The following is a 26,800-nucleotide window of genomic DNA, read 5'->3' as shown; positions in this document are numbered from 1 at the left end:
ATAGCCGTGCAGCCTGCATTCGCTCCATAAGACGCACACACATTTCCCCTTACTTTTTAGGAGGGAAAAAGGGAGTCTTATAGAGCAAAAAAATACAATAATTTACTTCTTGTCAGTACAGTCGTACCTCGGAAGTCGAACGGAATCCGTTCCGGCAGTCCGTTTGACTTCCAAAACATTCAGAAACTGAGGCGCGGCTTCCGATTGGCTGCAGGAAACTCCTGCAGCCAATCGGAAGCCCCATCAGATGTTCAGGTTCCTTTTTTGGGGGGGGGGGTGAAAAAATTCTTTATTGAAATTCACTAATGTTATTACAGATTTAACTTCACACACACGCACACACGTATATATTCTTAAATTAGTTTAACTTAGAATGTTAATTTGACCTTCTAATTCCACTTAGATATCAGCTAAGCTAAAATCATATAAGGTAAAGGTAAAGGAGCGCCTGACCATTAGGTCCAGTCGGGGCCGACTCTGGGGTTGCAAATCCCTGCAACGGGGTGAGCTCCCGTTGCTCGGTCCCTGCTCCTGCCAACCTAGCAGTTCGAAAGCACGTCAAGTGCAAGTAGATAAATAGGTACCATTCCGGCGGGAAGGTAAACAGCGTTTCCGTGCGCTGCTCTGGTTCGCCAGAAGCGGCTTAGTCATGCTGGCTGGAAGCTGTACGCCAGCTCCCTCGGCCAGTAAAGCGAGATGAGCGCCGCAACTCCAGGGTCGGCCACGACTGGACCTAATGGTCAGGGGTCCCTTTACCTTTACCTTACCCTTTGAGAATTGCAGTCGAGTTTAAGAGACTTCCGCCCGAGCCCAACGGGGTCTCATCTCCCTCCCTTCTCTTCCCAGACTCCACCAACTCCAGCGAAAGCATGTACCTGATGAATCCCATTGGACCCCCCGGAAGTCGGCTCAGCGTAAGTACCTATCGAACAAAAGTTCAGTATGGCTTGGGCCCAGGCTGTTCACATATGAACACCTACCTGGGTGCTGAAATCCCTTTGTAACGGTCCGGTCTACAGGCGATCGAAGTCCCGGCTGAGGACGTCGGGACTGGGGGCAAGATGGCGGGGTGGGAGCAGGAACGAGAGTCCAGAAGCCAGGGGTCCGAGGGTCGAGGAGCAAGGAGTCACGAAGCCAGGGGTCTGAGGGTCGAGGAGCAAGGAGTCACGAAGCCAGGGGTCCGAGGGTCGAGGAGCAAGGAGTCACGAAGTCAAGGGTCCGAGGGTCGAGAAGCAAGGAGTCACGAAGTCAAGGGTCCGAGGGTCGAGGAGCAAGGAGTCACGAAGTCAGGGGTCCGAGGGTCGAGGAGCAAGGAGTCACGAAGTCAAGGGTCTGAGGATCAAGAAGCAAGGAGTCACTTTAGCTAATAGGGCCTCCTGTTGCTGCCACGCAGCAGACGCTTCAGGTTACAGACTCCGCTAACCCAGAAACATTACCTCAGGTTAAAAACTTTGCTTCAGGATGAGAACAGAAATCGTGCTCCGGCAGTGCGGCAGCAGCAGGAGGCCCCATTAGCTAAAGTGGTGCTTCAGGTTAAGAACAGTTTCAGGTTAAGAACGGACCTCCAGAACGAATTAAGTACTTAACGTGAGGTACCACTGTAGTTGCGGTTCCTGCGTCCCTTCCAACACTTCAGTTCTTTGATGCTATGAAAACCGAGGCACAGATGAAAACCGGCTTTTCATTGCTGGTTCTCAATGTATTCCAACAATTGCCTTTGAGTATTCTTGATTGGACCAATTTGCAGGAACATGTGGGGTCGTAACGGGAACCCCAAAGGTCATCCAGACCAACCCCGGACTGGTTCGCAGCTACATTTTAGAAAGAAATGTTTAACTCTTTCTCCACCCCCACCCACCCAACTTCTCCCACCCCACACACCCTGTCCCCCTCCCTGCCACCCCCCCCATTTTTAGTTCTCCATGGGGCTGAGCCCCGAAGGCGCGATGCCCGGAATGAACGCGATGGAGCCGCAACACATGAATGGATCCTTAGGTTGGTTTAAGAATCGCCTGTCCTGCTCGCGGATTCTTCATGGTCTAGCGTTTGTTCTAGTAATCCCGCTTACAAAAAAAGAGGAAACCCACCCCCCCAAAAAAACCAACCAGTCCTCATTAGAGTCTCCTATTATAGCTGTTAAGCTTTGCCGATTCAACATAGTCCGTAGGTTCCTCCGTAAGTACAAAATCTGAATAGTTTCCCATCTCTCCAATTACGATTCCATCCGGAGAGGCAGAGATGGAGGTGGGGGTCTTGCCTATGGGGCAGACCTTTGGCCACTGTGAGAATCGGGTGCTGATGGCCCATCAAATCTCTTCTCACAGTTCCTAGGACCTTTGACGTGTCACAAGTCATTTTGGACTCACAGCTGTCCATGGAGGCGCAGGTCGATTCTGTGTCCAGGGCAGCTGTTTATCAGCTCCACCTCGTACGCAGGATGAGACCCTCCCTGCTTGTGGACTGTCTGGCGAGAGTGGTGCATGCTCTGGTTATCTCCCGCTTGGACTACTGCCATGCACTCTCCGTGGGGCTACCTTTGAAGGTGACCCGGAAACTACAACTAATCCAAAATTCGGCAGCTAGACTGGGGACTTGGAGTGGAGACCATATAACACCAGTCTTGAAAGACTTACATTAGCTCCCAAGACATTTCCAGACACAATTCAAAGTGTTGGTGCTGACCTTGAAAGCCCTAAACGGCCCAGTATTCCTGAAGGAGCGTCTCCACCCCCATCGTTCTGCCCGGACACTCAAGTCCAGCTCCGAGGGTCTTCTGGCGGTTCCCTCCCTGCGAGAAGCGAGGTTGCAGGGAACCAGGCAGAGGGCCTTCTCGGTGGTGGCACCCGCCCTGTGGAACACCCTCCCATCAGATGTCAAGGAAATAAACAACTATCTGACTTTCAGAAGACATCTGAGGCCAGCCCTGTTTAGGGAAGTTTTTAATGACTGATCTTTTATCGTGTTTTTAATATTCTGTTGGGAGCCGCCCAGAGTGACGGGGTAAACCCAGCCAGATGGTTGGGGATATAAATAAATTATTATTATTATTATTATTATTATTATTATTATTATTATTATTAACCCCCAAGCCCCTTCCAACAGGGTCTGGAACGAGGTCAAATGTTTCATTCCAACTGCCTCCTTGTTTTATCCACAGGTCCTGGTGAAATGGAACCCATGTCGAAGGTGAGATTTTGCATGGTGCTGCCCTGGGGGAGGGGAGGGCAGGAGGGCCTAGTGGTTAGGGTCTGTTTAATTGGAGGGGGGTACTGTCGGGGAATTGTCTCAACCGGGAGGGGCCTCCAAGGGCGATTCTGCTCTGCATGCAAAACATCCCCTAGGACGTTTCTTTATTTAAATCAGTCCTGAGGACCAGAAACTTGCTTTATTTTTAAGGGCAGGGGCATAGCACTTGGGCCTGCCGATCAGAAGGTCGGCGGTTCGAATCCCCGTGACGGGGTGAGCTGCCATTGCTCGGTCCCTGCTCCTGCCCACCTAGCAGTTCGAAAGCACATCAAAGTGCAAGTAGATAAATAGGTACCACTCTGGCGGGAAGGTAAACGGCGTTTCCGTGCGCTGCTCTGGTTCGCCAGAAGCGGCTTAGTCCTGCTGGCCACATGACCCGGAAGCTGTACGCCGGCTCCCTCGGCCAGTAAAGCGAGATGAGCATCGCAACCCCAGAGTCGGCCAGGACTGGACCTAACGGTCAGGGGTCCCTTTACCTTTTTAGCCCTACATATCCGGAACGGAGTCCCTAAGATGGCTGGACGGCACCCTATACGCTTCCTTCCAGCAACTCCTGCAGCCCAGCCAAACGTCTTGCTCTGCTTTCCTTCAGACCCCCATCTTTGAGGCCGAGACGGGGGTCTTGTCATCTTGGCAGCCCAAGACCTCCAGACCCACTCCCCGGGGGGAGGTCACTTCAGTGCTGCTAACGCAGCAATCTGGCTTCACCCCCGGAGGCGCACTCCATTGTCCGTCCAGGCAGGTCAATGCCAGCATCCTAAGGGCTAGAAACTTGAATCTTCAAAGCAACAAATTGTTGAGGTTTCCCCTGGGAGCTGGGTTCTGCTGGGTGAGGTAGCTCCGTCAGTCAAGCACGAGACCCTTGACCTCCGGATCGTGGATCCGAGCCCCATAACGGGTGGAAGATTCCAGCATTGCGGGGGGCTGGACTAGATGGTTCTTATGGCCCCTTCTATGTATGGGATGAGGGTGGCGATGTGGGTTAAACCACAGAGCCTAGGACTCGCCGATCAGAAAGTCGGGGGTTCGAATCCCCGCGACGGGGTGAGCTCTCGTTGCTTGGTCCCTGCTCCTGCCCACCTAGCAGTTCAAAAGCACGTCAAAGTGCAAGTAGATAAATAGGTACCACTCTGGCGGGAAGGTAAACAGCGTTTCTCTGCACTGCTCTGGTTCGCCAGAAGCGCCTTAGTCCTGCTGGCCACATGACCCGGAAGCTGTACGCCGGCTCCCTCGGCCAATAAAGCGAGATGAGCGCCGCAACCCCAGAGTCGTCCGCGACCGGACCTAACGGTCAGGGGTCCCTTTACAATTTTACGATGAACGGAATTAAGTGTCTCTCCACCCCCCTTTTCTCATTCCCGGTTCCCAAGGCTTCTCCCAGCAGCCTGCCGCCTTTGAGCAACCCTCCTGGCACGCCGCGGAACGACGGCGAGATGGGCGCCGGATTCGTCAACCCGTTCCAGAGCGAAAGCGCCAGGTCCTGCGTCGAGCGACGCCCGCGGCGGGGGCGAGGTTCCCGCGGGTCCCGGGGTCCGCGTGGGGGCCGGGGCGCCCCGTGGCCAGGCAGGACCGGACCGGCCACTCCCAATGCCGACGACACCATCTCGTACTGGAAACAGGGGCAGCTGTCCGAGTTGTGACCCCGGGGGGCAGCTGCCCCCCCTTTTCTCTCGCTATGGACCGACGCCACTGGTCCCCAAACACTCCAGTGACATTTCCCTAGCATCCGCCTCCTTTGATACGACCTGGACTGACCGCCGTGGGGACAAGACAGGGAGGTCCTTTAAAAGAAGAATAATATAATAAACTCTTCCCCATCCCGTCTGCCTATCCCAACTCGGAACTGCTGATCCAAACAGATTTATAGATCGACTTTGGTCGCCCTGACGCTCTCCATGGGGGACTTACAATGGGGCAGGCTGGACTCCCTTGTTCTCCCCACCTCCCGGCTTTTTTCGGACATCACAGCCCCTCAAAGACACCAGGAGCACCCGGGGTTCTTGGGGGTGGCGCTGGGCAACCCTCCAAAAAAAATGCTGCAGAGTGGGATTGTCTTTCGGGGAGAGGGGCGGCGTAGGGGCTGGATTCTGTATTGGGGACTTGAGTTGGGGGCACGTTTTGTAAGTGGGGCGGAAGAGGGGCAGCGCTTGTGGGGGGCAGGCTCGAGGGAACCCTGCTTTTGCACCTCCCTCTAGTGTTTTCTCCTGGCACCCTCAAACTCGGACCGCCTCCCCGATGGAAGATGAGAGGGTTTCGTGCATATCGAAATATGGCCTGCTGTGCAGAGGCGCAATTCGCATCCGTGGCCCTGCCCACTTTTGCCTCCAGCCCCCAGAGGGGGGGGGGAGTAGCCTCTGGTCAAGAAACCCACGCCAAACCCCGATTTAATACTGGTTCAGTGCCGGCCTTGCTTCTTTTAAATGTTTGTGGTTTTTGGTTTTGCAAGACGATTTGTTGTTGGTGTGGGGGAATCCCCACATTTTCCCTTTCCCTCTCTTCTCAACCCACCCCCCAAAAGAATCTTGGATTATTTTTTTAAAGCTGGCTTGAAATTCCTGTAGCGGCCAGCAGGGCGGCGCTCTTTTGCAGGGTTTTTTATTTACCTCCCTGCGTCCCAATTTATTAAAACTCCCACCCGTTTCTGTCAGCCAAGAGCAGCGATCATCAACCTCGATTCCTCCACCCTGCAAAGATGTCATTGGACTACAAATCCCATCAGCGCCAGTGGCCAGGAATGATGGGAGTTGTGGTCCAGCTGCATCTGGGGATGCCCCCCCAAAATATTTTTTTTGAAGAATGCTGGACTAGAGGAGCGGTAGTTGTGGGCCTTTAAGAAAAGGGGGTGTGTCCACAGAAACGGTTGCTCCGCCCACATTTAGCCTTTGGCTCCGCCCCAGAACTGGCATGAGGTCGCTCAGAGGCTGGAAAAATCATTCCTTTCCCTTCCTATATAAATCCCCAGTGGCATTATTACTATTTTTTAATGCACGTTCGCTGCCACTAAGTTGCTCCTAAACTTTTGATAAAAGGTGATTTCGTGGTCCCTTCCAGATCGACGATTCTGTATGCAAAACGGGGGAAACCTGCCAGATTACCCGCTCTCCCCTTCCGTTTAAACTTTATATTTTTAAAAACATTCTGGTTTTGCTACGGAACCTCATGCAATTTGTAAAAAGAATTGAATTCAGAACGGGTGGTGGGGAACGAGAGAAAGATTCGCCCGGGCCGGTTGACGTTACCTTATTATTAATTATTATTATTGCAAGGAGGGGTATCTTTGGGATGGGGTAGAAATTCCTTGCCTCGCCCCCGCCCAAAACCTGGGTGGTTTCTTTCGACGTTGTAAATAGAACTTACCGTTTTTTGGAAAGCCGCTGCAGTTTTTTAAAAAAAGTCGCCGACAAGGAGGGAAAAAATAATAGAAAACCTTGCATCAATAAATGTTAACTTGGATTTTTTAAAGAAAAAACAATGGAGGGGAATTGTGTGTGTTCTTTTCGCAAAGCAAGAGTTACAGAGTTGGTAAGGGAACACCAGCGGTCATCTAGTCCACCCCCCCAAATCCAGGATTGATGTTTCATTTAGATGCATTTTGGGGGGGTTCCCACCGGATTCCCGTCCCCCAAACAGCACCCCTCCAGATTCCCCACACCCAATTTCCCTGGGTGCTCACATGCAGACAATCGGGCCCGCAGTCCTGGTCCTAGCAGGTAAGAGAGGGCTACTCGCCCTTTTACGTTTAGTTTTGTAGCAGCTGGCAAGTTCAAAGGGGGAAGCTTTTTTCCCCACCTGCCACAAACACGCTGTGGCCTTACTGGAAAGAGAAGCTGCTGAATTGCAACTTATTACCAAACTTAAAACCATGGAGAGACCTGGTCTGAACAAAGACATTGGATTCTTATCTCATTATACATGACAAAGCCATTTTTCACCTTCTCACCCCTTGCTTTTTCCTGTAAGACCTATTGCAGTCGTTAAGAGTCGTCAACAGGCTCATCACAGCTATCTGCCTATCACCCATTCCCACCACCCTTCTGAGTAATACCCCTCCCCACCTTCTCACTATATAGAAGGGTCTGGTGACTTCTGTTTCAGTGTATCTGAAGAAGTGTGCATGCACACGAAAGCTCATACCAAGAACTAACTTAGTTAGGAGGAGTCCCCGCCTCCAGGGCTGACTGAGCCAGGACAGGGGCTTGAACCTGAAGGGTCCTCACCTGTGCTGGATCCTCAGGTGAGTCTGCTCTGGCTCCGGAGGTGATGGAGGACCCATTGCCTGCAGGTGCTCCACTCTCAGCCCCGTCAGAGGAAGCTGAGGTTGCCTCTGGGTCCGGTAACCCTCCAGCCTCTCCTGAGCGGGAAGGTAAACGGCGTTTCCGTGCGCTGCTCTGGTTCGCCAGAAGCGGCTTAGTCATGCTGGCCACATGACCCGGAAGCTGTACACCGGCTCCCTTGGCCAATAAAGCGAGATGAGCGCCGCAACCCCAGAGTTGGCCACGACTGGACCTAATGGTCAGGGGTCCCCTTTACCCTATTATTATTATTCCAGCAAACCCTTCACACAAAAACTACCAGAATGACTCTTAGCTAAGTCTTTATTGTTTCGAACTAAAAAACAGACATCCCGAAACACCCGCAGATTCTGAATTTTTGTTGAAGAGAGAAGAATCATTCCCACTGCCCCCCACAAAAAAACTAACCAAGCCATGTGGCCTGGCCACGATTCGGTGTGCCAGCCTAGTTTTGCAAACCGAGGAGGTGGCTTGCGGGAGGCTGGTGCCCGTTGCTCTCTGCTGACCGCACAAATCCGTTCACGTGGGGGGCAGCCTTCTTGGGGGCGGCCGGCCATGCCGCCGGGGGTTCAGGCGTCGGGGGGGCCTGCTTGGCGCAGGGCCACGTCCTCCGGGTCTTGTGCTCCAACTGCATGTGGTTCTGTGGGGGGAGGCCCACGCAGGCTCTGTAGGGCGAGAAAAAGCAGAGTTACGCACTCGGAGCATCTTCCGTGCAAGGAGAGATAAATGAAAGATGTATCCCCCTAATCCTGAACTAGTTTACAGTGGTACCTTGGTTCTCAAACTTAATCCGTTCCAGACGTCCGTTCCAAAACCAAGGTGTGCTTTCCCACAGAAAGCAATGCAAAATCCTCATAGAACTCTAGCCCAATGGTTGCCATTAATTTGATTTTGAATTGATTTTAGAATGCTGTGTTACTTTTATTGTTGTCAGCCGCTCTGAGCCCGGCTTCGGCTGGGGAGGACGGGATATAAATAAAATTATTATTATTATTATTATTACTACTACTACTACTACTACAGTGGTACCTCGAGTTACATACGCTTCAGGTTACAGACTCCGCTAACCCAGATATAGTGCTTCAGGTTAAGAACTTTGCTTCAGGATAAGAACAGAAATTGTGCTTTGGAGGTACGGCAGCAGCAGGAGGCCCCATTAGCTAAAGTGGTGCTTCAGGTTAAGAACAGTTTCAGGTTAAGAACGGACCTCTGGAACAAATTAAGTACTTAACCCGAGGTACCACTGTATAATAATAATAATAATAATAATAATAATAATAATAATAATGGAAAGGCGATGGCAAACCTAGGCAGCATATTAAAAAGCAGAGACATCACCTTGCCAACAAAGGTCCATATAGTTAAAGCCATGGTTTTCCCAGTAGTGATGTATGGAAGTGAGAGCTGGACCATAAAGAAGGCTGATCGCCGAAGAATGGATGCTTTTGAATTCTGGTGCTGGAGGAGACTCTTGAGAGTCCCATGGACTGCAAGAAGATCAAACCTCTCCATTCTGAAGGAAATCAGCCCTGAGTGCTCACTGGAAGGACAGATCGTGAAGCTGAGGCTCCAATACTTTGGCCGCCTCATGAGAAGAGAAGACTCCCTGGAAAAGACCCTGATGTTGGGAAAGATGGAGGGCACAAGGAGAAGGGGACGACAGAGGATGAGATGGTTGGATGGTGTTCATGATGTTACCAGCATGAGTTTGACCAAACTGCGGGAGGCAGTGGAAGACAGGAGTGCCTGGCGTGCTCTGGTCCAGGGGGCCACGAAGAGTCGGACATGACTAAATGACTCAACAACAACAAATTGGACACCGCAGACCAGAGAGCAATACAGTTCAGTATTGCCTTACCCTGACTGGCAGCATCTCCCTAGTGCCAGGATCAGACCCTATTTTCCATCTGTCTGTCTCAAAAGAGGGAGGCAGAATTGTAGAGACCTCACCCCACAGGGTTACCATGGAGACCCCAATCAATGAGGGTTTCGCTAGGCCCAGGGTTGCCATGGTTACTGGTGCAACTCATCCCTTTGGAGGGGGATGAGAGTGTTAAAAGATACAGGGAGGAGGTTTCCATGGTTACCAGAGCATCGCCAAAACGGGCAGACCTTTACAGGGAAGTTTTTTTAACGGTTGAGGTTCTGTTGCGTTTTCAGTATTTTGTCGGCAGTCGCTCAGAGTGGCTTGGGGAAACCCTGTCAGATGGGTGGTATATAAATATAATATTTGGGAGGTTTATTTATTTTAAAGGTCCAGATTTGGGGCTGGTTTGCACCTGGAGTAATAGCCTCAGACACACCCAAGGGGTTTGGGGGGCTAAGCCCCCGGAAGATGTGTTTGGAAGGAAGGAAAAGGAATCATAGAATCCTAGAGTTGGAAGAGACCACCAGGGCCATCGAGTCCAACCCCCTGCCAAGCAGGAAACACCATCAGAGCACTCCTGACATATGGTTGTCAAGCCTCTGCTTCAAGACCTCCAAAGAAGGAGACTCCACCACACTCCTTGGCAGCAAATTCCACTGTCAAACAGCTCTTACTGTCAGGAAGTTCTTCCTAATGTTTAGGTGGAATCTTCTTTCTTGTAGTTTGGATCCATTGCTCCGTGTCCGCTTCTCTGGAGCAGCAGAAAACAACCTTTCTCCCTCCTCTTTGTGACATCCTTTTATATATTTGAACATGGCTATCATGTCACCCCTTAACCTCCTCTTCTCCAGGCTAAACATGCCCAGCTCCCTTAGCCGTTCCTCATAAGGCATCGTTTCCAGGCCTTTGACCAGGAATTATGAGGCCTTTGTGATACTGAAACTGGGTCTCTGTTCTAAAGCTTAGTATGGGCTATTCTGTTAGCACTGCCTCAGTGATGTGGACTCTTAGGCCTGGGTGGCCCTGTATATTCGTTTTCCAAGCTTTAAAAATAATAACAATTAGTTTATTACATATATAAAAGGCTTCACGGTGGAGGACTCAAAGGAGAGGTCAGTAACAATATGTTTAAAGCTGGAAAAGGATCTCAAAATGGCAAATTGCGTGTGTGTGTGCTTTGAAACACAACAAAACGTTTTTGGGAGGGGGCAAATACAAACCATGGTCCACAGTATATGTGTGTGTGTGTGTTTATGTGCACAAATGCACACACTTCCATTGGCAGCTACGCAGACTGCAGCGTGACGACACGCTTATGTTTATATGTATATAGGAAGATAGCTAGCTTGCTATGGTTACTTAAAGCCATGTCCTGATACACTAGACCAAACCGTGTCCCTCTCAGAGCAAACCCCCTGACAATGAACGGATCCAGGTTAGTTATGCCTGCTCAGTTTGGTGGGTCTCCTCAGAAGGAGGACCAAGGCTAGGTACCACCCAGTTTCCTGCGATTACCTGAACAGGTTCTCGATGGCGGCCCTTTGGCGAAAGAAAGCGTTGACCACCGGCGCTCCTTCAGGAACGAGGGGAGCCTTGCAGAGGAAACCCAGGAGGGACAAGATGCTGTGAAGCGGCTCAGGCTCCGAGTCGCCCTCGACGGTCACTCGGATCCGTTCGCAGAGCTCAGTCAGGATCACCAAATCCAAGATTATAGGGCTGGCCAGTAAGGAATCCTACAGAGATGGGAGCAGCATGTTGTTCCAAACCGTCCCCCTCGGACGCGATAATTCGCACCTGTCTCCCCAGCTTGAAAATAGCCACTCATTATCTCCCCCCCCCCAATATTTTATTACTTTGACAAAATAAGGTAAAGGTAAAGGGACCCCTGACCATTAGGTCCAGTCCTGACCGACTCGGCGCTCATCTCGCTTTATTGGCCGAGGGAGCCAGCGTACAGCTTCCGGGTCATGTGGCCAGCAGGACTAAGCCACTTCTGGTGAACCAGAGCAGCGCATGGAAATGCCGTTTACCTTCCCACTGAAGTGGTACCTATTTATCTACTTGCACTTTTGAGGTGCTTTCGAACTGCTAGGTTGGCAGGAGCTGGGACAGAGCAACGGGAGCTCACCCCGTCGTAGGGATTCGAACCGCCGACCTTCTGATCAGCAAGCCCTAGGCTCTGTGGTTTAACCCACAGCGCCACCCGGGTCCCTATTTTGACAAAAGTAATAATCATAAATAAAGACCATTCCATTGTAACTATCCAACCTCCCAAAATTTCAACACCTCTTGCAATGGTTTGACCCCTTTCCGTTTTAACAGTACAAATTCCACAAACACCTTCCACATCTCCTCGAAATCATTTCCCCTGTGTATTTCCCGCCTTGCCTTAACGCAGCCTTTCTCAGCCTGTGGGTCCCCAGATGTTGTTGAACTACAACTCCCATCACCCCTAGCTACCAGGCCGTAGCTCAGGGAGGATGGGAGTTGTAGTCCAACAACATCTGGGCACCCACAGGTTGAGAAAGGCTGCCTTAACCGCACATGTTATCATCAATACTATATCCTACACCTCTATATATATACCAATCCTCCCTGCTATTTTGCTTGCCCCTTCCACTTCCTAGATATAATACCGTATTTTTTGCTCTATAAGACTCACTTTTTCCCTCCTAAAAAGAAGGGGAAATGTGTGTGTGCGTCTTATGGAGCGAATGCAGGCTGCGCAGCTATCCCAGAAGCCGGAACAGCAAGAGGGATTGCTGCTTTCGCTGCGCAGCGATCCCTCTTGCTGTTCTGCCTTCTGAGATTCAGAATGGTTTTTTCCTTGTTTCCCTCCTCCAAAAAATAGGTGCGTCTTGTGGTCTGGGGCGCCTTATAGAGCGAAAAATACGGTGATTCGTGCAGCTGTCGATAAAATCTGCGAGCAAGTCCTTCATAGCCTGTGAAGCTTAGCCGCTCATTTTCTAGCTCTCTTTGTCCAAATGGGGACTTGAGAGTAGGGAACAACACTCCCCACTTCCTCATTCGCTCCCGGCGCCATTCCTCACACACCTCGCAGACGTTGTGAATGACTATGGTGCTCGTGCCGCCCATTGCAATCTCAGAGGTATATTCATCCAGAGCCCGCTTGCTGTCGCCAACGTAGGGAACATATTTGATCACCACCTGTCCGGGGAGAGGAGGGGAATAGGCGCTGGTGAGGAAACACGGGAAACAATCATGGTTCTAAATGGGGCAACTGTGCCCCTGAAGGACCAGGTGTGCGCAGCCTGGGAGTCATTTTGGACTCACAGCTGTCCATGGAGGCACAGGTTAACTCTGTGTCCAGGGCGGCTGTCTCCCAGCTCCATCTGGTACGCAGGATGAGACCCTACCTGCCCGCAGACTGTCTGGCCAAAGTGGTGCATGCTCTAGTTATCTCCCGCTTGGACTACTGCAATGCGCTCTACGTGGGGCTACCTTTGAAGGTGACCCGGAAACTGCAACTAATCCAGAATGCGGCTGCCAGACTGGTGACTGGAAGTGACTGCCAGACTGGTGACTGGTGACTGGAAGTGGCTGCCAGGACCACATAACACCGGTCCTGAGAGATCTGCATTGGCTCCCAGTACGTTTCTGAGCACAATTCAAAGTGTTGGTGCTGACCTTGAAAGCCCTAAACGGCCCAGTATCCTCACAGGAGCATCTCCACCTCCATCGTTCAGCCTGGACACTGAGATCCAGCTCCGAGGGCCTTCTGGCAGTTCCCTCATTGCGAGAAGTGAGGTTACAGGGAACCAGGCAGAGGGACTTCTCGGTGGTGGCACCCGCCCTGTGTAACGCCCTCCCTTCAGATGTGAAGGAAATAAGCAGCTATCCTATCTTTAAAAGACAACTGAAGGCAGCCCTGTTTAGGGAAGTTTTTTAATATTTAAGGCTGTATTGTTTTTAACACTCGATTGGGAGCCGCCCAGAGAGGCTGGGGAAACTCAGCCAGATGGGCGGGGTATAAATAATAATAATTATTATTATTTTCCTTGCAGCATCCAGGGAAGCCTTGCCCTAGCCTGGTACAGGAAGGCACAGGGCAAATGTTGACCTCCGCCCTACTCACACAATGGTCTGGACGCTCGCCGGGCCCGTAGAGGATGGGATTAGACTGCACCATGTCGTCCACGACGTTGCTCTTTGAAATCTCCTTGGAGCGAAACTGAGCAGGGGCAGAGAGGTTCTTCCCGTCGTTGTTGCCAAGGTGGTTGTAGCTGACGATGGAGACGGGCTGGAACCCAAGAGAGAGATGGGGGCATCAATGAGAGGGTTGGCATAGGGGACTCCCTGGTCCCAAATGGGGTGACTGTGCCCCTGAAGGACCACGTGCGCCGCCTAGAGGTCATTTTGAACTCACAGCTGTCCGTGGAGGCGCAGGTTCATTCTGCGTCCACCAGCTCCATCGGAGACCCTCCCTGCCTGCGCATGGTCTCGCCACAGCGGTCCATGCCCTGGTTATCTCCCGCTTGGACTACTGCCATGCGCTCCACGTGGGGCTCACTTTGAAGGCGACTCGGAAACGGCAGCTAATCCAGACTTGTGACTGGGAACATATAGCACCAGTCCTAAAAGACCTTCACTGGCTCCTAGTATGGTACACAGGCTGAGACCCTCCCTGCCCGCAGACTGTCTCGCCAGAGTGGTGCATGCTCTGGTTCTCTCTCGCTTGGACTACTGCAATGCGCTCTATGTTGGGCTACCTTTGAAGGTGACCCAGAAACTACAACTAATCCAAAATGCGGCAGCTAGACTGGGGACTGGGTGCAGCGGCCGAGACCACATAACACCAGTCTTGAAAGACCTACACTGGCTCCCAGTACGTTTTTGAGTACAATTCAAAGTGTTGGTGCTGACCTTTAAAGCTCTAAACGGCCTCGGTCCAGAATACCTGAAGGAGCATCTCCACCCCCATCGTTCTGCCCGGACACTGAGATCCAGCTCCAAGGGCCTTCTGGCGGTTCCCTCATTGCGAGAAGTGAGGTTACAGGGAACCAGGCAGAGGGCCTTCTCGGTGGTGGCGCCCGCCCTGTGGAACGCCCTCCCGGCAGATGTCAAGGAAATAAACAACTATCTGACTTTTAGGAGACATCTGAAGGCAGCCCTGTTTGGGGAATTTTTTAACCACTGATGTTTTATCACATTTTTAATATTTTGCTGGCATCCGCCCAGAGTGACTAGGTCAGTCCGCTGGGTGGCATTTAAATGATAAAATCATTACTATTCGTATTACTAAAACCACACAAAGTTGCTAGGCCTCAGGAAACAGCTCGATTAAATAGCAAAGTGGGACTGTTGCAGAGCAGACACCTAACAGCTACCTTCTCCTGGTTCGAGAGTCCGGTTTGGAACCAGTTGAGCCAGTTTGGCTGCCCCAGGGGTCAAGCTAGGGGTCAGCAGAGACTGCTATGGACAGATCTGGCTATTGCTCTTGTTTCTGTATCAAGAGTCACTTCTGGGCAACGTTTTTGGGGCTACACGCCAGCGATAGGGGGGTCCAGAGGCAATAGCAGCGGGAGCAAGGGATGGTTTCGACATTTCCTTAGGACCTTATTATTATTATTTACAAATGAGAAAACATACATATTTACAACAAAATAAAATACAAAGGAAAAAGAAAATATATATAACCAAAGGGAAAAAATTAGAGAATACTTTCCCTCTTTTCATATTTACAGTTATTTATACCTCTATAAAATGCTGTTCATAATAAAGGAGTGAAATGAAAGGAAAGATATTGGGGGGGGGGGAATTAAAAAATAATAAAGAAAAAATAAAGAAGTAAAAGAAAAGAATCATAGGTGAAAATTTTTAAAAGTAGATAAGCATTCACTATACATAGCCGTTTCCCATCAATATTTATATTCAATTGCATAATTTCATCTTGCGCTTATCTACCTTAAAAAGTGTTGTTTTTAAAAGACTTCCATCGTTTGCCTCACGCGTTTTTTATAATCCGTTCGTTCTTCATACTTTCCCTTTGGATTTCCTTCATGTCTCACTTTGTGTTTTTTATATTACGCACAAGATTCTTCTAAACACAACCAGGTTTTTGTAGTCAAGCCCTGGTTTTGTAAATACCGTATTTTTTGCTCTATAAGACTCACTTTTCCCTTCCTAAAAAGTAAGGGGAAATGTGTGTGCGTCTTATGGAGCGAATGCAGGCTGCGCAGCTATCCCAGAAGCCAGAACAGCAAGAGGGATTGCTGCTTTCACTGCGCAGCGATCCCTCTTGCTGTTCTGAGATCCGGAATATTTTTTTTCTTGTTTTCCTCCTCCAAAAACTAGGTGCGTCTTGTGGTCTGGTGCGTCTTGTAGAGCGAAAAATACGGTAATCATTTAAGAACTCCCATTGCTTCAAAACCATGGTTTTGGATTTCCTCCTTATTATATCCGTCGGTTTTGCTAGTTCCAGGTACAGTGGTACCTCGCAAGACGAAAAGAATCCGTTCCGCGAGTCTCTTCGTCTTGCGGTTTTTCGTCTTGCAAAGCAAGCCCATTAGCAACTTAGCGGATTAGCGCTATTAGCGGTTTAGCGGGCCTAGCGGATCAGCTGATAAGCGGCTTAGTGGCTTAGCGGATCAGCTGTTAAGCGGCTTAGCGGATCAGCTGATAAGCGGCTTAGCGGATCAGCTGTTAAGCGGCTTAGCGGATCAGCTGTTAAGCGGCTTAGCGGATCAGCTGTTAAGCGGCTTAGCGGATCAGCTGTTAAGCGGCTTAGCGGCTTGGGGAAAAGGGGGGGAGGGGAAAAACCCCGCAGGAACTCGCAAGACATTTTCGTCTTGCGAAGCAAGCCCATAGGAAATTCGTTTTGCGAAGCACCTCCAAAACGGAAAACCCTTTCGTCTAGCGGGTTTTCCGTCTTGCGAGGCGTTCGTCTTGCGGGGCACTACTGTACACGCAACGTTTCCCCTATTGGAAAGAAGACAGCATCCCAACAAAAAGAGAATGGTTGGGGGAGTTTTCTTAGGACCTTTTGGGTTAAGCGGCTCACCTTAATCCCAGAGCTGATGAGGAAATCCACCAGGACCGACTTCAGCTTCGTCTGACCAGACTTGAAGTCATCGCCGGCGATGAAGACGCGGCGTTGGACCGCCAGTTGGACGACCCCCGGCAGAAAGGTGTTCTGGGGGGAGCCGTTGATGTAGCTGCACCCCTCCAAGATGCTGGCGATGGCAAAGAGGGTGGAGGGGGAGACGTCCAGGCCGCACTGGACCCCCAAAAAAGCAAGAGAAAAAGGGGGGTTTGATGGGCGGCAAGGCAGAAGATGTCTTGGGGGCACCTCTCCCACCCAGGCACGCCCCCCCAACCACAAAAACTCACTGGGGAGGGCCTCTAGATCCCAACTCTCGGCGGCCAGCAAGATCCCTCACTCTCAATCAAAGGGTTGTGGGTTCGAGTCTCAGGTTGGGCAAAAAATTCCTGTATTGCAGGGGGTTGGGCTAAATGACCCTAGATCCCCTCTCCCTAAAACCATACACCCCAGGGACTAGGAACTTGCTGGGTTGTGTCCTGCAGCGACACATTTGGGTTTTTGCAAGCATCCCTGTTATATGAGAGTCGGGAGAGTGTTTCTCTTTAGCAGGGGTCGGCAAGGCTTACGAGGCATGGGCCAGATCAGTCCTACGGAGATCCTCCGTGGGCCGGGCCGGCGCAGGGAGACATTGGAAATCGCGTCTGCGCATGCCGAAAATCGCACCTGCACAGAAGCGATTTTCGGCATCTGGGCATGCGCAGAAGCAATTTCCGGTGGCACAGACATGTGCAGGCACGATTTCCAGAGCCGCGGAAGAGAGTCCCTGCGCTGCACCAGTTTAGCGCAGCGCGTCGCGACTCGCCAAGCAGACGGCTCAGTTGGGGGCGGCTCGTGGACCGGTTAGAAGGCCTCCGTGGGTTGCATCTTAGGTTGGCAACCCCTGCTCTTTAGAAAAGACCTTCCCTCTCCTTAGAGGGAAAAAATCCTCAGATCAGGGAAGGCGAGCGCCTGTGGCCCTTTTGAGGTTGCAGGACTCGCACTCGCATGAGTCCCCCCGTCAGAGATGATGATGGCAAGAGCCGTGGAAGCCTGGGTTCTGCATGGCCTGGAGGGCCACAGATATGTCCCCCCAACCACAATTTGGAGAAATGCCGTCCCAAAAATGGCTGCCAACTCCTTTGCAGAACTTAGTTTCCCATGGACCCCTTTACCTTTCCCATGGCTCCTTCGCTTTCTCGGGAGCCAAGGGAAGTTTGGGAGCCAAGGGAAGTTTGAACTCGCTTTGCAGAAAAAGGACCCTGCAATTCATTTAAAAACAAACCAACCAACAATTGAAGTAGAAGGCTCAGGAAAAGAGGCGCTACAGATTAAAGAGGAGGAAGGCGAAGGGAGGTATTTGGGCAACTGACCTCGATGGCTTGGAGCAAGTTGTCGGCTGTGTCATTCACACCGGGCTGGGCATCGCAAAAGCACTCCGTGTTTGCCGTCCAGAGCACAATCACTTTGTCTACCCCGCTGGAATTCTTGAAGTCCCGGATATCTTGTCGGATCTGGGCCATCTAAGTAAAGAGCAGGAGATTGACCAGGCATGCTACAATGTCATTTCCCAACCCAAAATGGCGAACGAATCCCTGGGATGCCTTGAGGAGCCAGCTAAGTCCATCTAGCTGCTGCCCACACTGACTGGCAGCCACAACTTGCTGGGATTTCAGGCAAGGGGATGGATCCAGTGGTACTTCTGAACCCGAAGAGATCACATCCAAAGCAGATGATCCATTACTGCCCTATGGGACCGTTCCTTTTTTAAGGAATCTAAGCATTTAAGGTCCCCGTCCCTAATTTGTGGGTTGCCATCTGAGTAGATTTCACTTTGATTCCGATTTCATTTTAGGATGTATTTTAATTGATTGCTTGATTTTATGGTAAGATGTTATATATCTGATGTTAGCCGCTCTGAGCCCAGTTTTGGCCGGGGAGGGCGGGGCATAAATAAATTTATTATTATTATTATTATTACAAAACCTACGATCGCAGTTCTCATGGTTTTGAATAAAAGGGGTCGTTTTAAGTAGGAATATAGGAAAAAATGCCTCCTACAGACCAAAGGTCCACATAGGCCAATATTGTATACACTGGCTGGCAGCAGCTATCCAGGGTTTCTGACAAGGGAGTTTTCCCCAGGAGCATTATGGGATGTTGAACAGCTGAGCTGCGGTTCCTCCCTTAGAAACTAAGACAAGTCTTCAAGCTTCTGAATAAACGACTGGTTTAAAATCTGAGAACGTTGCTTTAGGCCAAGTCAAACCCTGTTTGGTAAACACGGATTGGCGGCGTTTCTCTCCCAGGTGACGCTGCAGGAATTGAACCCAGGACATTGTAATAAACCCAAGCTTTGCAGAGCTATCCTGCGCACAGAACAGCCCAGGAGGTCTGGATCCATCACGAGGGGCAATGCCAGCAGCTGGGAGCCCCGCACCCGCTGGTCGCAAGCGCCCACCTGCTCCGCTATGGTTCCCGTCAGGACGTTGTCGGCTCTCTCCTCCTGGTTGTCCGCGATAAACTTGGGGATGTAAATGGAGGCCCTTGGCTTCAGGTTCTCCATGTAGGGGCGCAGCTGCTCTTGCAGCGCCCAGTCGAGGACTTGCGCCCGGTGCATGGCGTCCGCCAGGTTCAATGAAGAGATGTCCCAGCCTAGCGGGAGGAAAAAGGGCAAGGCGGTCACACGAATAGACACACTGTGAATATACTGGACCCCCAATACCTTGGAGCTATCTAAGGCAGGGGTCATGGGACGCGGGTGGCGCTGTGGGTTAAACCACAGAGCCTAGGACTTGCTGATCAGAAGGTCGGCGGTTCGAATCCCTGCAATGACGGGGTGAGCTCCCGTTGCTCAGTCCCTGCTCCTGCCAACCTAGCAGTTCGAAAGCACGTCAAAGCGCAAGTAGATAAATAGGTACCGCTCCAGTGGGAAGGTAAAGGCGTTTCCGTGCGCTGCTCTGGTTCACCAGAAGCGGCTCAGTCCTGCTGGCCACATGACCCGGAAGCTGTACGCCGGCTCCCTCGGCCAATAAAGCGAGATGAGCGCCACAACCCCATAGTCAGTCACGACTGGACCTAATGGTCAGGGGTCCCTTTACCCTTTACCTTTAATTTATCTGTAAATAACATTTAAGCAATTTCTGCCCAGATGCCGTTTCCGACGGCCAAATCCTGGCTACGTCCGGGGAGATTTGAACCCAGCACTTACCGTCAAAGACGATATCATTGGGGTGTACCATTGGAAGAATATCCCGGAAAGGGATGTAGACGTCGCCGGTTGGCCCGCTGCCCAGACAAACGGTGGAAGCTTGCAAGAGAGATCCATAATAATTTGCATGCTAGGAGAGAGAAAGGAAGGAGACCTATTAGAAACGTCGAGATCTCGGCTCAGAGCTTCAGCCTACAACCTTCCCGATTCAGGGAGGGTACCCAGCAAAGTTCCAGAAAGACATCTACTTCTGCTTCATTGACTATGCAAAAGCCTTTGACTGTGTCGACCACAGCAAACTCTGGCAAGTTCTTAAAGAAATGGGAGTGCCTGATCACCTCGTCTGTCTCCTGAGAAATCTCTATGTGGGACAAGAAGCTACAGTCAGAATTGGAAATGGAACAACTGAAGGGTTCAAAATTGGGAAAGGAGTACGACGAGGCTATATAGTGTTTCCCAGCTTATTTAACTTCTATGCAGAATTCATCATGTGAAAGGCTGGGCTGGATGAATCCCTAGTCGGAATTAAGATTGACAGAAGAAATATCAACAACCTCAGATATGCAGATGACACAACATTGATTGCAGAAAGTGAGTAGGAATTAAAGAACCTTTTAATGAGGGTGAAAGAGGAGAGTGCAAAATATGGTCTGAAGCTCAACATCAAAAAAACGAAGATCATGGCCACTGGTCCCATCACCTCCTGGCAAATAGAAGGGGGAGAAATGGAGGCAGTGAGAGATTTTACTTTCTTGGGCTCCATGATCACTGCAGATGGTGACAGCAGTCACAAAATTAAAAGACGTCTGCTTCTTGGGAGGAAAGCAATGACAAACCTGGACAGCATCTTAAAAAGCAGATACATCACCTTGCCAACAAAGGTCCGTATAGTTAAAGCTATGGTTTTCCCAGTAGTGATGTAGGGAAGTGTGAGGTGGTCCCCAGATTTACAAATTAGTTAGGTAACAGGTAAAGCTCCCTGTTCAGCAGCAGTCTACCTTAGAATGTTAGCTGCCAGAGAGCCAAAAATAAAAAAAATGGTGGAGATTCCTGCATTGCAGGAAGGGAGGTTATGACCCTTGGGGTAAGGTTACCAGACATCCCCGGATTTACAAATCAGTTCCCTGACAAAGTTGGAAGTTGAAGTGTCCCTGGATTCATTGAAAAAAATCTGGTAACCTTAGAGACTCTCTGCCTCTCCCTCTCCACTTGTGATCTTCCCAGAGGTTATCTTGATCAGGTGCGAGGAAACTTTGAAGAAGAAGAAGAGTTTGGATTTGATATCCCGCTTTATCACTACCCTAAGGAGTCTCAAAGCGGCTAACAATCTCCTTTCCCTTCCTCCCCCACAACAAACACTCTGTGAGGTGAGTGGGGCTGAGAGACTTCAGAGAGGTGTGACCGGCCCAAGGTCACCCAGCAGCTGCAGGTGGAGGAGCGGGGAATCGAACCCGGTTCACCAGATTACGAGTCCTGCTCTTAACCACTACACCACACTGGCTCTGGAGCTTTCCTTCCTAGGCGTTAAACTGGTTGGGGAACCTTTGGCCCTCCAGTATGGCTGAACTACAACTCCCATCATCCCTAGTTCAGCCATACTGGAGAGTCAAAGGTTCCCCAACCAGTTTAATGCCTAGGAAGGAAAGCTCCACTCGTTCATATGCTATATTTCTGGTCAAGGGCAGTTATCAACTCTTCCATTTGTATAGTAAGTTCTCAGAATGTATTTTGTATAGCCAACTAGATCTGTATTTGATTGCATTTGATTCCTTTGCTGTGGCTGAGGCAAATAAAGATTTTATCTACTGTCTTTTTTGCTCTATAAGACTCACTTTTTCCCTCCTAAAAAGTAAAGGGAAATGTGTGTGCGTCTTATGGAGCGAATGCAGGCTGCGCAGCTATCCCAGAAGCCAGAACAGCAAGAGGGATTGCTGCTTTCACTGCGCAGAGATCCCTCTTGCTGTTCTGGCTTCTGAGATTCAGAATATTTTTTTTCTTGTTTTCTTCCTTCAAAAACTAGATCATCATGTCCAGTGAAGGATTTCACTCTCTGGGCATGCTATAGGCCCTAGCCACTAACCTCTTGAAAAGAAATTACTGAAAGATGAAATCCACTTACACACAGTTGGGGACTGTAGATTTAATTAAAACAGGGATGGAAGTTCATCAGAATCTCATGGGTTGTGGAGAATTGTGATTTTTTAAAAAACTGTACTTTGTTCCACTGGCAGCAGTTTTAATAAAGGTTGTTGTTATAAAAAAAACTAAAAAAAAACTAGGTGCGTCTTATAGAGCGAAAAATACCAAAATGCTAGTCAGACCTGGCCCCAAACGAAACTTCCCTCGCTCTCGTTTTTAGCCCTTGTGCCAAGGAACTCGTTCCCACATAAAGCCCAATAGCGGCCCCCAGTTACACTTGCCTTCCGTCCCGTCTTGGTCATCCAGGAAAGGCCCAGCCGATTGGCTAAGACAGCAGCCGTCACCGTGGAGCCATTGTTCCCGCCCCAGCCGACGAGCATCACGCCCAGCTTGGGGACACGCCTCTCTGTGCGGAAAACGACATCGGTGGAAGATGGCTTCACCTGCGGGAGTGACAATGCAGAAGAACGTCAGGACAGATCCTGAAGCTGAGGCTCCAAGACTTTGGCCACCTCGTGAGAAGAGAAGACTCCCTGGAAAAGACCCTGATGTTGGGAAAGATGGAGGGCACAAGGAGAAGGGGAAGACGGAGGACGAGATGGTGGGACAATGTCAGGGCCGTCTTAAGCATACCTGGCGCCGTGGTGCAAAGATCCCTCTGCCCCCCACCCGTTTCCCAGAGTTGTCAACTTGTTGACCTTTTCCCAAGCCTCTGAGGGGATCGCTCTACTCCCGCGAAGACTTGGGAGGGAAGCTGCATGCCCGCCAGCCATATACAGTGGTACCTCAGGTTACGTACGCTTCAGGTTACAGACTCTGCTAACCCAGAAATAGTCCCTCGGGTTAAGAACTTTGCTTCAGGATGAGAACAGAAATCGTGCTCCGGCGGTGCGGCAGCAGCAGGAGGCCCCATTAGCTAAAGTGGTGCTTCAGGTTAAGAACAGTTTCAGGTTAAGAACGGACCCCTGGAACAAATTAAGTACTTAACCCGAAGTACCACTGTAAAATAATAATAATAATAATAATAATAATAATAATAATAATAATAATAGATTAATACATTCCAGACGTTTAAAAACAACCCCTAAACAGCAATTTAACATGCATTTTACTATCTAACGAGACCATTGATCCATAAAATGAAAGCAATAAATGTACTGCAGTCACACAATCAATTGGTAGCTGAACAGTTCCGCGCAGTCCCAAAACCAAAACGAAAAAAGCCACAAAAACACAAAATAAATAGCAAAAACAGACAGACCTCACCGTAACGGACCTCCGGAATGAATTAAGTACTTAACCAGAGGTATCACTGTACCTCTGTACACTGCCAGATAGTTCGAATTGGTGTGGACCAGTTTAAGGAACATCTGATGCCCCGCTCACCTCTACTCCTTCATTCAACTCACCCATCTTGAGGTCCCCCCTCCATTCCCCATTTTATACCATACCTTGGTCACCCCATTTTCCTGGCAGACTTGAGCTGTGGGGTAGCTGTATCTGGCCTCAATGAAATCTGGGGTGTAGTTGACGTCCGGGCTCTCCACCACAAACGGGGATGTCATGATGTTTGTTCTGGGGGAGAAAGAGGGCGGAATTAAATAGCTGGCAGCCGCTTCAATCTCCCTAAGGGACACTTTGCTCTGCCTTCTGCGGAAGCAGAGAGTGAGAGATGCGTCTCTCTGTGCGAGTTCCTGTTCTGGATGGATGGATGGAGGAAGGAAAAGGGCAGAGGCGTTCCTGCAGAGTCTCCTCCTGCAGAGTCTCCGTGCCGGAAAAAGGGGGAGTGAAAGGGCAAGGAGCCAATCCCAGCGCTCAGAAGGCGGGAGAAGCCTGAACAGAGACTCATACAGAGGCATGGCAGGGGGAGAGGAACGGGATTATGGCGTTAAGACAGGAAAAATAAATCTTGGAGAAACATGGGGAGGAAAACAGAGTGGAAAGGGGTCTGGGGCGGACCCAGGTGTCCGAGAAACATCCCCCCCCCAAACTCCAGACTGCCAGTTGAGATCACTGGCCCACCCACCCTAAGTGGTTTTAACCCATTTAAACATTGCATTTTTACATTGTTGTAAGAAATAACCACTGTCCAATTATTAACTAAGTGGCAACGCTGGGGGGAGGGGACCCGGGTGTCCGACACCCCCCCCCCTTCTTCATCCGATCTAGACAATTTAGGAGAAAAAGAAAAGGCGGTCTTTGAAACCTGGAGGAAGGCCCCCTCAAGCTCCCCGGGGATGCAGCCCCTCCCTTTCCAAAGCAGGAGGGGAAAGGGACCCAGGCGTCCGGGGGTCGAGGGAGGGAGGGAGGGAGAGGGAGAGAGAGAAGACAGACCCAGGCGTCCTGGAGGAAGAGGTGGAGGCAGTGGCGTAGCGTGGGGGGTGCAGAGGGGCTGGCCGCACCGGGCGCAACATCTGGGGGTTAGGGTTAGGGTGCGCAAATCCACGGGTTTAGGGGGCGCAAATCCACGGGTTAGGGGGCGCAAATTACTTGCCTTGCCCCGGGTGCTGACAACCCACGCTACGCCTCTGGGTGGAGGGAGGGAGGGAGATAAAGAGGACCCAGGCGTCCTGGAGGGAGGACCTATGCGTCTGGGAAGGAGGGAAGGAGGAAGGGAGGGGGGACCCAGGCGTCCTGGAGGAACGGAGGTGGAGAGGGGTGGGGGAGAGGAAAAGGAAGAGGAAGAGGACCCAGGCGTCCTGGAGGAACAGAGGTGGAGGGAGGGAGGGAGATGAAAAGGACCCAGGTGTCCTGGAAGGAGGGAGGGACGGAGGGAGAGACGGAGGGAGAGGACGAGAGGACCCAGGCGTCCTGGAGGAACAGAGGTGGGAGTGGGGGAGAGAGAAAGAGAGAGAGAGAGAAAGAGAGAGAAAGAAAGAAAGAAAGAGGGAAGGAGGAAGGAAGGGGAAGAGAGAGGAAGAGGACCCAGGCGTCCTGGAAGAACAGAGGTGGGAGGAGGAGAGAGAGAGAGAGAGAGAGAGAGAGAGAGAGAGAGAGAGAGAGAGAGAGAGAGAGAGAGAGAGAGAGAGAGAGAGAGAAGAGGACCCAGGCGTCCTGGAAAAGGTAAAGCGGGCGTCTTGGAGACGCCAACGGGGTCCCCGGCGTCCAACCCCCCTCTTCCAAGCCCAAACCTTCCCCCCACCAACCACCCGGGCCATCTTCGGAGGGAGAGGGGCTCCAGCAAGGACAAAGGGCTGCGGTGTTGGGGTGACGCATCTCCCAGCCCCGAGCCCGGGCGCACCTGACCGAAGCTCCTCCGCTCTGCGCAATGCGCTCAGCCTCCTGCCGGCGGCGCCTTAATTCTTTCCCGGGACCCGCCTATCCCTCTTCCCCCCCCCCCCCACTCGCGGCTCCGCCCCCTCTGGAAAAATTTTCCATCCACTCCGTGCCCAAGACACCCCCCCCTCACCCCCGCCAGCCACGTGCTCCAAGGGGGCCCCCTATTTGGGTAGAGGAGCTGTTGCCACTGAACCCTTTGGCATTGAAATGGAGACCCCCCCATTCTTCTCCAGGAAGGTTCTGCATTGCGGGGGTTAGCCTTCCTCCCTTGTGGCCTTTTTTTGGGTGGGGGGCGTTAGGAAATCTTGACCTCATTGTTACTACTTTTTTTGACGGGGTAGCATTCAAACGTTTTCAGATTTCCTGGAGCATTTTCATGAATGAAAGTGCCCCCCCCGCCCCGGAACCGCTCATGGGGGGGGGGAATTTGCTTGCATCATCTAACCGCCATCCTTCCACTGAGGGAGGCAGCATCTCCAGATTGTAGAGTTGGGAGGGGTCCCCAAAGGTCATCCAGTCTGACCCCCCACAAGGCAGGAATTGTCGCCTCGTTCCAGCTGCCACCATCGTCTCTAACCATTGGCCCTGCTGGCTGCAGGGACCTGGCAGTCCTGTGATGTGATTCCTGCGCTGCAAGATGGTTGGGCTAGATGACTCTTTCTTTTTTTAAATTTATTTATTTGGTTTTTTCAAATTACAGTTTTACAATCACGTACCCGACACACAACATAAAGACGAAGATTCCATAGAATCTCCTCGACTTCCCTCTTCTCCTTTGTGGGGCCTGTTATCAATCATTTCCTCCTGCATCTTTTATAAGGTCAAGGTAAAGGGACCCCTGACCATTAGGTCCAGTCGCGGCCGACTCTGGGGTTGCAGCAATCATCTCGCTTTATTGGCGGAGGGAGCCGGCGTCCAGCTTCCGGGTCATGTGGCCAGCAGGACTAAGCCGTTTCTGGCGAACCAGAGCAGTGCACGGAAACACCGTTTACCTTCCCGCTGGAGTGGTACCTATTTATCTACTTGCACTTTGACGTGCTTTCGAACTGCTAGGTGGGCAGGAGCAGGGACCGAGCAACGGGAGCTCACCCTGTCGCGGGGATTCGAACCACCGACCTTCTGATCGGCAAGTCCTAGGCTCTGTGGTTTAACCCACAGCGCCACCCGTGTGCCTTTTATAATACAGTATTTTATAGTACAATCCAAATCTTTCACATCTACATTTGTTGCAGGAATTTATGTGTAGGTGGGGGGGGGCGGTTTGGCCCTCCAGCAGATATCATGCACATGCAGCCCACTACCAAAATCAGCATAATCGCTTTTGTGACTTTTGTGATTTCTCCCCACAAAACACCCCATCACAGTTTCTTCCTGTCTATTCAAAGGGCCTCTGCTGCACGATACCAAATGTAACAATTCTCTGATAAATGTATCTACGTACTGCCTCACTGAGAAAACTTCAGAAATTCATATAGACATAGTTACAGGTAGGTAGCCGTGTTTGTCTGCCGTAGTCGAAACAAATCAAAATAAATAAGATTAAATTTTAAAATTCCTTCCAGTAGCACCTTAGAGACCAACTAAGTTAGTTATTGGCATGAGCTTTCGTGTGCATGCACACTTCTTCAGATACACTGAAACAGAAGTCACCAGACCTTTATATATAGTGAGAGGGTGGGGAAAGGTGTTACTCAGAAGGGTGGTGGGAATGGGTGATTGGCTGATAG

General features: G+C 50.8%; 2 protein-coding genes across 2 annotated transcripts in view; one reads left to right on the top strand and one right to left on the bottom strand.

The window, feature by feature from the left end:
- Positions 1–6,718, top strand: part of SSBP4 (single stranded DNA binding protein 4) — a 39,901-nt gene extending 33,183 nt beyond the window's left edge. Inside the window, exons 14-17 of the mRNA XM_081895702.1 lie at positions 847–914; positions 1,917–1,995; positions 3,158–3,186; positions 4,617–6,718. Of these exons, the coding sequence (XP_081751828.1) occupies positions 847–914; positions 1,917–1,995; positions 3,158–3,186; positions 4,617–4,886 (446 nt within the window). The 3' untranslated portion in view covers positions 4,887–6,718. The remainder of the gene's footprint in view (positions 1–846; positions 915–1,916; positions 1,996–3,157; positions 3,187–4,616) is intronic.
- Positions 6,719–7,827: 1,109 nt separating this feature from the next.
- On the bottom strand, positions 7,828–25,123 carry ISYNA1 (inositol-3-phosphate synthase 1). Its single transcript, XM_081895639.1, has 11 exons — positions 25,036–25,123; positions 23,246–23,369; positions 22,076–22,237; positions 19,656–19,785; positions 18,906–19,099; positions 17,818–17,967; positions 16,427–16,642; positions 13,502–13,666; positions 12,460–12,573; positions 10,921–11,138; positions 7,828–8,203 (listed from the first exon to the last, which is right to left on the bottom strand). Exons 2-11 carry the CDS (start codon positions 23,357–23,359, stop codon positions 7,984–7,986), a joined length of 1,683 nt encoding a protein of 560 aa, XP_081751765.1. The 5' UTR covers positions 23,360–23,369; positions 25,036–25,123; the 3' UTR covers positions 7,828–7,983.
- Between the last annotated feature and the right edge of the window lie 1,677 nt (positions 25,124–26,800).

Source organism: Podarcis melisellensis (assembly GCF_964234715.1).
Source record: "Podarcis melisellensis genome assembly, chromosome: 18".
NCBI lineage: Eukaryota > Metazoa > Chordata > Lepidosauria > Squamata > Lacertidae > Podarcis > Podarcis melisellensis.
This window is presented reverse-complemented; position numbering and strand designations above follow the sequence as displayed.

Excerpts from the sequence above, each read along its gene's own strand:
- ISYNA1 (XM_081895639.1), bottom strand. The coding sequence starts at position 23,359 with ATGACATCCCCGTTTGTGGTGGAGAGCCCGGACGTCAACTACACCCCA. Across the intron at positions 22,238-23,245 it reads AGGAAAATGGGGTGACCAAG|GTGAAGCCATCTTCCACCGA; the intron begins GTATGGTATAAA and ends TCACTCCCGCAG. Across the intron at positions 16,643-17,817 it reads ACTTGCTCCAAGCCATCGAG|TGCGGCCTGGACGTCTCCCC; the intron begins GTCAGTTGCCCA and ends TTGGGGGTCCAG.